We start from the raw sequence: 13,600 nt of genomic DNA on the forward strand, positions 1-13,600 counted from the left end.
TTAAAATTAAAGGGTACTAAAGTGAATATTTGATAAATCTAGATGGGTATCTGAAATTTTTTGTATATAATTTAATGAAATATTAACGAAAAAGCTATCGAAAAGATAAAAATAAAACCACAGGAAGGTAATTTGATACATTTTAAACCACAGGGGGGCAAAGTGAGAAACTATGAAACCACAGAGGGGGTTTTTGAAGTTTTTCCTAAAAATTATAAAGATATATTTTAAAGTACAAAGCAATTATTATACCAGAACAAGCTATTAATTATCCCCCAACATTAACAAGTGCACAAAAAAAGTCCACAAAAGAACTATTTAGAAAAAAAAAAAAAAAAAAAAAAAAAAAAAAAAAAAAAAAAAAAAAAAAAAAAGTCCACAAAAGAAGTATTTAGAAAAAAAAAAATGCTAAATTATGAAAAAACCCTTATCAAAATCCGATTTTTCACTTTCCTTCCTGTCATCTAAAAACCTACACTTTGCCTCCTTGTAAAATAAAAAATATTCACTTCGCCCCCTGCCGTTAGTAATTCGTTAGAATTTCATTTATAAAATATTATTATATAATTTTTTATGCCGAAAATACTCTCAGTCTTATCTCCTGTGAACATGATGAGAAACAAAATGATGAAGGACAAAATAATTATTTTATTATTACAGTTCATATCGTACCCTCCTAATTCATTAATAATTTATATGAAATCCTACGTGCCAAAGAACAGCATCGTAGATAATATTTAATGTAAAAATGATTTGCTATTTAAACACTTTAGTTTTTTTATTCATACATAAAAGTTACTCATACTAAATTGTTTTATTTTATTTATAGTTTTATCTCAAATCCAATCTACGTTGATAATGTATGTGCAAATTTTGTTTATATATGGAATGTATCTCCATTAGAGTATTCCAAAGTACATGGAAAAATTAAGTTTCTAAATTTTTATTTTTTTCGTCAAAAATACTGATACTTAATATTTATAAAAAAAAAATTTATTTACAGCGAAGTGCGGATTCTACACTAATAATAATAATTTGATGGAACTAAAACAATATCCGTGAGAGTTCTTTTTTTGGGTAAACTTCAAATATCACCCCTGTGGTTTCGCACTTTTTCACTTTAGTGTCCTGTGGTTTAAATTGTATCAAAATAGTATTCCATGGTTTTATTTTTATCTTTTCATTAGCTTCCCCGTTAATATTTCGTTAAATTATATACAAAAAACTTCAAATACCCCACCTAAGTTTGTCGAATATTCATTTTAGTACCCTTTAGTTTTAACATTGTCACTGATTTAACGAAAAAAATTTGTGGAATGTATAGTAAAAAAATAAAAATGAAACCACAGGGCACTAAATTGATACATTTTAAACCATAGAGTATTAAAGTGAGAAAATATGAAACTATAGCGATGGTATTTGAATTTTTTTTTCTTTGAATTTTGCCAGATAGCGATCATTGTGCACAAAGTGCGGTGCCAGAAACAAAGATTTGCAAGTTGTAACATGATGACAATAAAATTAAATGAAAAGAGTGACCATGTGAAAATTAAAATGCTTTGGGTCCACTATGTATATTTATGTACTAATTAAAAAGCATTGACACACATACCCCACAATGACTTCCCCAATAATGTTCACTAGTGTAGCAATCCCTGCGAAACAGACGGATAGATAATTGAAGAAAAAATACAAAACGACGATAAAAAAAAAGAAAATGGTAATAGAAAAAGCGACGGTGAGGGATGAGATTCATCTTGCCGATAAAGAATGGTAACAGGCGAAGAAACCGGAAGGGTAGTAGTTCGGCCCAATGCAGAGGTATGACTCTGTTCAGTTCAAGCAAAAAAAGAAAAAAATCCGGTTCGATTCGAGTAAAGAAAGAGAAAAATATATGGAGAAGTTAAGTCGGTTCGGAAGAGCCTACACTCAATAATGATTTGTCTGGTTTACGTAAAGAAAGAAAAAAATATGTGAAATACTTGAGCCAATCCGAGGTGAATTAAGATACACCCAACAATGAAAAAAATATTACCACATGACAACTATAGGAAGAATAATGTATAGGTATAGACTTTAGCTGATTCGGAAAGCCTACACTCAACAATGATTTGTTCGATTAAAGCAAAAAATAAAGGACTAGTTCTGCTCAAGCCAAAAAAGAGAAAACTATATAAAAAATTTGAGCCGATTCGGAATGTAGCTCATACTCAATAATAAAAAAAAGTTGACATGTGACAAATTTAAAAAGAATAATGTACAGAATATAGAGGTATAGATGTGTTGCACATGTTATAGTTAAGCCTTATATTCTTTACATATGAATTTCAATGCATCAATAATATAGTAGAACACACTTTATGCAAAGGTCCAAAGTATTTTTCTTAATTAAAAATTTTTATATTATATATGTCAATATATTAATAGCCTACACGAACAGCATCTTAAAAGACAAAATAGTTCGCATGAAGGGAACAAAATAAATATATAGGGGGACCAGAACCTTCCATTGGTGACATTTCATCTACATGTATATGTAAGCTTTTAGAGGCACGGTGACTTCAATGCTATCAAGTTATTTTCAATGTTAAAAATTTTTTCAAATCGATGATAGCTAGATACTGTTAGATTTGATATAAAGATTTAGAAGTATTTAACAAATACAGTTTGTAATTTTTTGGTATTATTTTTACAGTGATAAAAAATATTCAAAATCAATGGTTGAAAAAAAAAAAAAAAATCTTACAAGAAGAGATAATATGACGCTACAATTTTAGATAAAAAATATTCATCTTATTCAAACATGAAGCCTACCTCTGTAAGAGGTGCGTAGGAAATAGAGTATCCATCGCAATTTGTACGACAAACATTGTAGAGTGCGGAATCAGTTAAATTATCTTTCAATACAGGCATAAGCGAAAATTCAAATTACTGTAGTTGGCTAATTAAATATTGCTCAACTCTGGAATAAGGTTTGTTAGATCCACATAAGACGAGCCTCCTGGCTCCATTGCCTTCTTCGCGGTCTCTCCTAGCTTTGTCACGCGCCTCCGCATCTCCACCGCCTTCTCTCCTCTGCCTATCGCCTTCCTTATTGCATTCTCAGTTTGCGCACTCTCTATTACAGGCATTTCTGCGGCAAAATAGGTGAACTTCATTGACCCGATCGATACGCCAATCCCGAGCACATCGACGATGAGCCTCTCATTGAAAAATTACTCGGTGTAGAGCGGCCATGTGACCATCAGCACGCCAGCGCAAATCCCTTCCAGACACGAGTTCCAGCCGCAGTGCGTGACGAACCCCCCGACCGATGCGTGACTCAGTATCAGTGTCCGTGGAGCCCAGCCGTTCAGTACCAGGCCCCTGTCCTTTACTCGTTCCTTCAATTCATGTGGCAGCCATTTTGCGTCGTAGTCATCATCAAGAGTTCATGACAACCCAAATAAAAGGACAGCCGGACGCTTTGAGGCCGAATGCAAGCTGGGCCATTTGGGCCGACTGAAGTCGGCCCATGCTCCCGAAGCTCACATCGAGAACCGAATCGGGCCGGTTTCGATTGAGCCATTCTGATATATAAGAACTGGACCTAGTTGGTTCGGGCGCTTGTGGTTCTCATTCTCGTTCTCGTTCTCGTTCTCGTTCTCGTTCTTGTGCTTCTTCATCTTGCCTTTCTTTCGGACGGACTCCGTCTCGATTGAAGAGAACGACGGGGCCCACGTGCCATGCGCAGCGCCCCATTGCCTCTCGAAAGTGGCGGACGTAGTCGGGCTCGAACTCGCAGAAGCTATTCACCACCACGCCGTAGCTCCGCCCCTCCGTCGCCGCAATCTCGCCGAACATTTCGCGGAATGCAGGGGTCGCCACACTGAAGTCCTTCATTTGGGAGCGGAGCATCTCCACGGGGTGCGGAAGGCCACTGAGGACGACGACGGCGTCGCCACCGCCGAGGGGCAATGAAGTCCTACATATATTCAACGTACACTAAATTCATATGTTAAAATAAAATAAGAATCAAACAACAGAATATATAGCAAAATACAACTCTCTAAATTAGTGAATACAAAATAAACACTTGATACAAAATCTAGCTGGTCATTGATCAGAATCCTTTTATTATTTGATTTAAATCAAAGTTAAATATATCTAAATGTAAAATAAAATAAAAAAAAACTCATAACAGTATTTTAATATTTTATTTTTATTATATATATAGAAAATTTAGCTGGAATGCTATTAGTAGCAAACAAGTTCTATTGCCACCCATTTATTTTGACGATGAAGCCTCCAAATCGAAGATTTATACCGTTAAACATGATATATACCACTTAAAGTATCTACTTTTTCAATATTATCCTCTTGTTCATTAAGTGAACAAAAAAATAAATGATTGAAAATAAATATTCTTTAAAAAATGATGATAGAAATCTTTGTAATCAATATAAAGAGTACAGATCTCGTTTTAAATAGTATTATTGGCTTCGGCCCAGGTCGAAGTCAATTACGAAAATAAAATAAAATATTAATCTATCTTTTACACTTTAGTTTTTACGTCTTTCATTTTTATCAAAATAAATAATAGAATTTGATAAATTTCAGTTCCACATATAAGACATATAAGCTATCAAATTCCCCGTTTCTTTTGCTTTGGAAGTCGTGTATTTGGACCAGGTACGTTTATAGTTGGTTCTTTGGTCCATTAATCCATGGGCCCGCCCATTTACGGTCCGGTTCGAATCCGATCCAATCGAACCGTTCCCTACCGATCCAACGGCTCACGTATCATCCGTACATATCCCCGCCGATTCGCACCGAAACCCTAATCTCCGCCTATAAATACTCGCCTTCTAGGGTTTTACTCCTCTCGATCTCGTCCCTCTCGCACACCGTCGCCACTTGAGCGCGTCCTCTGCGGCCATGGTACGAAGCCCACCTCCTCTCGATCTCTTCCTCTTCTTCGTCTTCGTGGATCCCTACTCTTTCGATCTCTTCTTCTTCTTCTTCTTCTTCTTCGTAGCTTTTGATGGGTTCCCTGCTCAATGTAGGCGTCGGAGAAGAAGCTATCGAACCCCATGAGGGAGATCAAGGTGCAGAAGCTCGTGCTCAACATCTCCGTCGGAGAGAGCGGCGATCGCCTCACCCGTGCGTCAAAGGTCGCGCCTTTTCTCTCGACACTTTCGTAGTTTCGTAGAACCTGTATCCAGTGCATTGTTTAGCTCACGATTTGGTAGTTATTAAACTCGTTTAGTGATTTTTGGGGTGATCGCTCACTTTGCTTTGAGTAATTGATTGAAATGGTGATACCTTGGTAAAACTAGATCTGTTTCTGGTTACTGGAGTTAGTGTTGCTGAACTTTAGGATTTCATAGGGATTCTGCGTTAGGGAGCTAAAAAAGTGATCTTTCTTAAGTTCTTTTGCCATGCAAACTCAGAAGTATTTATATTTGTAACTTGACCAAATAATGATTAGTTTCAGTATTTTTGTAGGCATATTTGATTTTAGGGTATGTTGAGGGAATGAAACAGTGTATGAACTTTTGGGTTTCAAATGGAGAAGTAATATGCCTCTTTTATTGCCATTCCCTTGACATGAGTTTGCAACATGGTATAGTGTAAAGCCATGGACATCACCTAGATAGCTTGTTTGATATCATTTCACCTATATTCATCAGGCTTTTGTTTTTGTCCTTTTTTTCAATTGTTGGTTAATAACTTGTCAATTGGCGTATGTTTAGGTAATGTCAAGTTGTGCTTATCCATATTTGTTAGCCTTTGAAATTGTTGGTTACCTGCCATCCCTTTTAGAGGCTTCCTTAATTTTTAGTTTGACGTAATTGCTTTGAGTTGGCATTCTCGAAAATTTAATTGTAGCTCTTGCTTATGCACGGCGAAATATTCTTGCCTTTGCCAGTGAGTCAAGAAGAGTAAGAGGTATTTCAAAGCATTTTTACACCATTTTAAAGAAAGCTCAATCCTAACTCAATTGGTTGGGATCACGCAGCATGAATGAGTCGAATTTGTACACCATTTCATTATCTGCACCCTGTTGGATAAAGTCTTTGAGTAATTATTAACAATTTAATTAACAATTTAATTGATGATGAATTGGCTGACGATATGAGGTCTGCAGAAATCTTGAGCCACAGTTGTCAAAAAGATTGGTGTAAAGGCACTTTCTGGACCATTGTTGTAATCCCATTTGTTGGTTATTTGATATGGATGGTTGACTGACAAAGTTTACACGGCCATATGTCGCATAGTTTTTTTTTTTTCTCCTGTCAGCATTGTTATTTCCAAATAAGATACGTTCCAATTGTATGTGCAATGTGTAGTTTTGCCATGTTATCATGACCTTTCGGCATACTCTTATTTTGTTTTTTACCCTGCCAATATTTTGCAGGTGTTGGAGCAATTGAGCGGACAAACTCCTGTGTTTTCAAAAGGTCATTTTGTGAAAATTGTACAACTGTGTTCTCCTCTATATCTAGAATGATGCTGAAACCTCTTTCTTCCTTAAAATTTCAACAGCCAGGTACACAGTTCGGTCTTTTGGTATCCGGCGTAACGAAAAAATTGCTTGCTATGTCACGGTTCGTGGTGAGAAGGCCATGCAACTTCTCGAGAGTGGCTTGAAAGTGAAAGAGTATGAATTGCTGAGGAGAAACTTCAGTGATACCGGGTGTTTCGGCTTTGGTATTCAGGAGCATATCGACCTTGGGATTAAGTAAGATGCTTATTCATCCAGTTGCATTGTTATAATCCTATAATTGTTTGTATAGGACATAACTGATCTTTTCCCTTTTCATGTGTTTCCTTGTTTAACTTAACAGTTACCAATATTGATATAGATATACTGCCAGTATTGTTGCATGTTAATTTTAAATCTTTACATATTATTTCGGTTTATATTTTTGTTTTGATGATTCATGATTAGAGCTGTAGTAGGGTCTGCTGTGATGAGTACTGCTTTCTTCTGACACCTCTTGTATGAGAAGGCTTCTTAAAGAAGCCCTTCGCTGAGCAGAGTAGCAACTCTCTGAGCTCCCTTTTGGTTGACAAAATCCTTTTGCATCAGTTGTTTATGATGTTACTGTGTAATGAATTTACCAGGCATGTCTTGTTCTAAGAAACTGCCTAGTCCATTAGCTTAATAAAGTCATTGACACTTACCATATATTTTTGTTATGGTCTATTTATAATTCTAGTTCTTATATATTTTCTGTCAATTAGGTGGTGTTTGGTTTTGGAAAAATATTCCAGAGAACAGTTTTTTGGCGGGGAAAGTATTTTCCATAAGTTTGGTTCCTAGGAAAAGTAGTTTTCGGGGCAAAGTTTTTTTTCAGATTTCATGTAATATTAGTATTTTTGTTTTCCTAATTTTTTATCCGAAGAACGGCAATTGTAAAAAAGAGACTTTTCCATGGAAAACATTTTCCTGGAAAACAATTTTCCACGTTTTTCTGAGAAACCCAACCCCCCCTTAGCTCTTGATGTTTGTCATGGATAACAATTATACCCTTCCATTGGTGTACTATCTCCGAAAACAGCCATGTTATCCATCATTGTTAGAATTCGCCTACACTGAGGATTCAAAATTTAACAATGATGTTGATGTATGCTAGTCGACGAAGACTAGTAAATTGATTAAATGATTACAATTGAAGAGGATTTTGAAAGCTACATCGTGAAAATTTAGTCTATGGGGACCGACTTTGTTATTAGCTTCTTTTCTTAATTTAGTTGAAGCAATCCTATTGTTGCAAGAAGCTGACAGTCATTTTCGTTCAGGTACGATCCGTCTACTGGCATATACGGGATGGACTTTTATGTCGTCTTAGAACGCCCCGGATACAGAGTGGGCCGCCGCCGCCGCTGCAAGTCCGGTGTCGGGATCCAGCACAGGGTCACGAAGGATGACGCGATGAAGTGGTTCCAGGTGAAGTACGAGGGCGTGATCCTCAACAAGTCCCAAGCAATAGCCTCGTAGGTGCGTTCGGACATGCCATATCACCTCATCCGAAGGTAGCTCAGTTTCTTTCAGTCAAATTCCGACTGCTGGAAAACGAGTGCTTTTTAGGTGATTCTTTTTTTTTTTTTTTTTTTCTTTTCCTGTGTTTTAGAAATGACTTGAATTTTCATGTGCTTCTCTTCGAAGAGCCGAGTTGCCTTTTCTTCTGCTTTCGGTAGTAATTGGAGTACTGCGATTTTGTTAAAATGAAAAATTCATCTCATTCCTTTCTCGCCTTTACGATCTTGACGCCGATTGTTGTGCTATATTAACTCGAAGTTCCTTGATATTATCCTTCACAGTGATGGTCTAAGGTTCGATTTTATTTGCCTCTACTAAAGTTTACCATCTTATGTTTTGGCAAATCATGCTTTTTGAAAAAGTAGAAGAGAAAATAGTAGTAGGACTTTTCTTGTTATTACTGTTGTGGAAGTGTTCTGTGTATATGCATAGAAAATCAACCTAGAAGTGAACCTGCTGTGTCATTGTTAGGTTTAGGCATATTTAGTTTTGTGTGTGTGTGTAAAACCACTTTTCCCTTTTAATATTTTCTGGTGGATATTTCTCTTGTGGAATTGTTTGTGCAACACTGCAACTTAATATAAGGTTATTGCATTATTATTATTATTATTATTATTATCATATCACTCCTTACTATTGAGTTTGGGGGAAAATTAATTTTCTTGCGTTATATTTTTCTATTGTCGTGGAATTGAAATTTTCTCAGTTTTGCACTTTTGTTTCACAAAAAGTGAATGCCATAAGCACTAGAGATGTTGGAGGGGTTAATATTATGTTAATTTTTTTTCTTTTCTTTTTTTTTGGTAATTGGCTTTTGTTTGGAATGGATCAAAGTCAATTATGGTGTTTTAGGGAGTTTAAATTTCGATCGAAAATGAAGTTACGGTGAACTACACAACAGAAGTGGGCATTTACAGTTGAAAGTTTGCGGTAACTTCATTTTCGGTCCAAAATTAAACTCTCCAATCTATTATATAGGGTAATTAATTTCGGCCCAATTAATTATGAAATGAAAGGCTAGAAAAAAAGTTAATGAAATATTAATTTATTTTTTATAATTTTAGTTTTTATGTTATTTAATTTTTTATTAAATAATAGTAAAATTAGATAAATCTTTAATTTTATACCTATATAAATAAATAATGAAAAAAAAAATTTATTTTAATTATTTGAATTATTTGAAAGTCTATTTCGTTTTGAACCTGTTCTTATTCAATGAAATAAATACTGCATCACGAAAGAAATTATATTTTAAAATTGCGCTCATGTTTAGCTACAGCTGAAGCACGTGCTTTAAACTTTTTCATAGCTAGTGATAGTGTTAACACTATAATTTAAAAAAAAAAAAAAACTTCAAATACCACCTCTGTAGTTTCGTATTTTTTTACTTTAGCATTCTGTGATTTAAAGTGAGGTTTCGCACTATCTCATTTTAGTACCTTGTGGTTAAGAATGCATTTCGTACTTTCTCATTTTAGTATCTTGTGGTTTAAAATGCATCAATTTAGTACCATGTGGTTTCATTTTTCTGTTTTTATCAGTTTCTTTGTTAATATTTTATTAAATTATATACAAAAAACTTCAGATATTTTATTTAGGTTTATTGAATATTTACTTTATTATCCTTTATTTTTAACTTTGTATTGATTTTTTTTCCTCCGTTAATATTTTGTTAAATTATGTACAAAAAACTTCAAATACCTTACTTAGATTTATCGAATATTCACTTTAGTACCCTTTAATTTTAATTCTGTCATTGATTTAACGAAACAAAAAGTTAAATGAATAATAAAAAGAGAAAAACGAAACCATATGGTACTAACTTGATACAATTTCAACCATAGGGTACTGAAATAAGAAAGTGCGAAACCACAGGGGCAAACTTGATACATTTGAAGTTTACCCTAAAAAAAAATATACATGTTTTCATTCTAATTTTATTTTATCGTAATACCAAATTACTCCTTAATTAACTTCAAAATAAAAATGCTTTTACAGATAGCTTCTATCTAAATAACATTTTTGTAAACAATTATGAAAAAATAAAAAAAGAAATTCATTTGCAGTCAAACTTATGAATTCGTAGAAAACTAGCAATGTACCCGCTTTACAGCGGATGCGATTTTTAAGTTCATAATTATTATATTATATTACATTATACGTTATATAAAATTACTTAATAGAGTCAAATTGATAGAAGTACTAATTTTTATATATATATATATATTTCTTATTTGGAGAGAGAGAAGAGAATAATTAAGTAAAAGTTAAAGTAAGAGAGAGAGAGCGCATTGTCAAACTTTCAAATATAATGTATTTTACTCATAATTTAAAAAAATAAAAATTAAAGATTTTTAAAAATGTATAATTACTAAATTAAAGTTTAAAATTATTTTAAGTATTCATATCTTTTGTTTGGAGAAAGAGAGAAAAGAGAGTATTAAATTGAAAATTATTAACATGCACATTTCTCCATGAAAGAGAAAAAGAGAAAAAAAAAGGTATGGATATTAAATTAAATAAAAATTAAGTAAGAGAGAGTACATATTTTGTAAAAAAGAGAAAGATACGACGAAGACGTTGTGTTACATTAAAAAAATTATCTTCTTTATCGATCCAATTGAAATAGAATATATTCATGACCTACACTATAGAAGAAGTACCCAATATTTTCATTGCCAATTCATGACGTATTGGATCCAGTTTACAATATTACGCATGATGCTCCTAAAAATCAATTATAAACAATTCAAAAATTAAGATTTAATTTATTGATTATATTTTATAATATTTGAAATATTTATGTATTAAAAATTATAAACTTTAAATATATTTATTAAAGTAAAATTATATATATTTTTTTGATTTGATCTACGATGCACCATATGCATGAAATACACCAAATCGACGCCTGTCCCACAAACAAAAATCCCACACGGACTTTAGTATATAATAATTGTCGTAGAAAATTATGTGTAAGCAACTCTTATCCTTTTCTTTTTTATTTTATGCCACGTGGCGCTCAGACGTGCGTCCAACTCGTCCAAACGAGATACATGGTCGGACTCTTTCCGAGGTTTCGTTAACACGTTCCCGTGCGGGGCCCACATGATGTTTGTGACGTGTCCTGTGTGGGCCCCGCGTGAGCTTTGAGATGGCACTCTGATGGCCACGTATACCACTTATGGCGCACGTTAGGACACATTCAAATTGTACCCCAAAGTATTCCCTTTTTCCGTACTATTTAGACTTTGTTTAGGATTGCGGGGAGATTGCGTTACCTGCGGTGAGAAACGACGATGGAAAAATACCTCGTTTGTTTCCATACGTAATATTGCGTTCCGCATATCGCGATGAGTTGATTATGATATATTTTTCGCGGTCCCACCGGAAAACACAGAAGCATCTCCCTATATGCTTTTTTTCTCAACTCCATTTTATCTAATAGCGTTAGATAAATCTCAATACCAAACTAAGCCTTAGTGCGATTCATGAGGGTTATGAGTTGGATTATTTAGCACCAATCTTAGATTACAAAAAAAAATGTGGGTCTATATGTGTTCAATTATAATTTGATATTGAAAAGTATAAAAAATAAAAAATTATTACTGAACTAATCTTGAAAACTTATGACACTCGTAATTAATTCATACAGTAAAACGAAATAACATAACTGCTAAATTCGTATATGCGAACTAATGACTTTGTCTTATGCCGAGATAATGTTAGCAATAACTAACACCGAATTGATCTTTTATTTACACACATTTTATAGCTTTGTCCCTGATAATTTTATTAAGGTTTAAAGTAAGAAACACTTTTGTGGGTACGTTTTGGGGTACGCGAAACATGCTCCAAACACACCACACACCCGGTGGGCCCTAGAAGGTACCCGAAGGTGTCCCCAAACCATTTAAAATTAAAATTAAATTAAAAAAAACTTCAAATTACACCTCTATGATTTCACACTTTCTCATTTAGTATCTTATAGTTTAAAGTATATCAACTTTTTATTCTGTGATTTTATTTTTATCTTTTTATTATCGATTCTACTAATTTTTTTATTAAATTAATGACAAAGTTAAAACTAATCGGTATTAAAGTGAATATTCGATAAACGTAGATGAGGTATCTGAAGTTTTTTGTATATAATTTAATGAAATATTAACGAAAATGGTGACGAAAAGATAAAAATGAAATCACGGGATATTAACTTGTTACACTTTAAATTACAAAGTATTAAAGTAAAAAAATAGAAAATTATAGGGGTGGTTTCTAAAGTTTACCCTAAATTAAAACCACATCTCTCTCTATATATACACACACGCACNAATTATAAACAATTCAAAAATTAAGATTTAATTTATTGATTATATTTTATAATATTTGAAATATTTATGTATTAAAAATTATAAACTTTAAATACATTTATTAAAGTAAAATTATATATTTTTTTTGACTTGATCTACGATGCACCAGATATATGAAATACACCAAATGGACACCTGTCCCACAAACAAAAATCCCACACGGACTTTAGTATATAGTAATGGCCGTAGAAAATTATGTGTAAGCAACTCTTATCCTTTTCTTCTTTTTTTTTTGTACCACGTGGCGCTCAGACGTGCGTCCAACTCGTCCGAACGAGATACATGGTCGGACTCTTTCCGAGGTTTCGTTAACACGTTCCCGTGCGGGGCCCACATGATGTTTGTGACGTGTCCTGTGTGGGCCCCGCGTGAGCTTTGAGATGGCACTCTGATGGCCACGTATACCACTTATGGCGCACGTTAGGACACATTCAAATTGTACCCCAAAGTATTCCCTTTCTCCGTACTATTTAGACTTCGTTTAGGATTGCTGGGAGAATGCGTTACGTGCGGTGAGAAACGACGATGGAAAAATACCTCGTTTGTTTCCATACGTAATATTGCGTTCCGCATATCGCGATGAGTCGATTATGATATATTTTTCGCGGTCTCACCGGAGAACGCAGAAGCATCTCCCTATATACTTTTTTCTCAACTCCATTTTATCTAATAGCGTTAGATAAATCTCAATACCAAACTAAGCCTTAGTGCGATTCATGAGGATTATGAGTTGGATTATTTAGCACCAATCTTAGATTATAAAAAAAATGTGGGTCCGTACATGTTCAATTATAATTTGATATTGAAAAGTATAAAAAATAAAAAATTATTACTGAACTAATCTTGAAAACTTATGACACTCGTAATTAATTCATACAGTGAAACGAAATAACATAACTACTAAATTCGTATATGCGAACTAATGACTTTGTCTTATGCCGAGATAATGTTAGCAATAACTAACACTGAATTGATTTTTAATTTACACATATCTTATCGCTTTGTCCCTAATAATTTTAAAGTGAGAAACACTTTTGTGGGTACGTTTTGGAGTACGCGAAACATGCTCCAAACACACCACACACCCGGTGGGCCCTAGAAGGTACCCGAAGGTGTCCCCAAACCATTTAAAATTAAAATTAAATTAAAAAAAACTTCAAATTACACCTCTATGGTTTCACAGTTTTTCATTTTAGTATCT

The 13,600-nt window shown here is 33.8% G+C and overlaps 1 protein-coding gene and 1 pseudogene across 1 annotated transcript; one reads left to right on the plus strand and one right to left on the minus strand.

The window, feature by feature from the left end:
• Positions 2,770-4,919, minus strand: LOC109710734 (annotated as a pseudogene).
• LOC109710878 (60S ribosomal protein L11-like) lies at positions 4,835-8,248 on the plus strand. Its single transcript, XM_020233667.1, has 5 exons — positions 4,835-4,920; positions 5,046-5,153; positions 6,401-6,443; positions 6,529-6,724; positions 7,789-8,248. The coding sequence occupies exons 1-5, from the start codon at positions 4,918-4,920 to the stop codon at positions 7,985-7,987; spliced, it is 549 nt and encodes a 182-aa protein (XP_020089256.1). The 5' UTR covers positions 4,835-4,917; the 3' UTR covers positions 7,988-8,248.

The sequence above is a fragment of the Ananas comosus genome, linkage group 5 (genome assembly GCF_001540865.1).
Source record: "Ananas comosus cultivar F153 linkage group 5, ASM154086v1, whole genome shotgun sequence".
In the NCBI taxonomy this organism is placed as follows: domain Eukaryota; kingdom Viridiplantae; phylum Streptophyta; class Magnoliopsida; order Poales; family Bromeliaceae; genus Ananas; species Ananas comosus.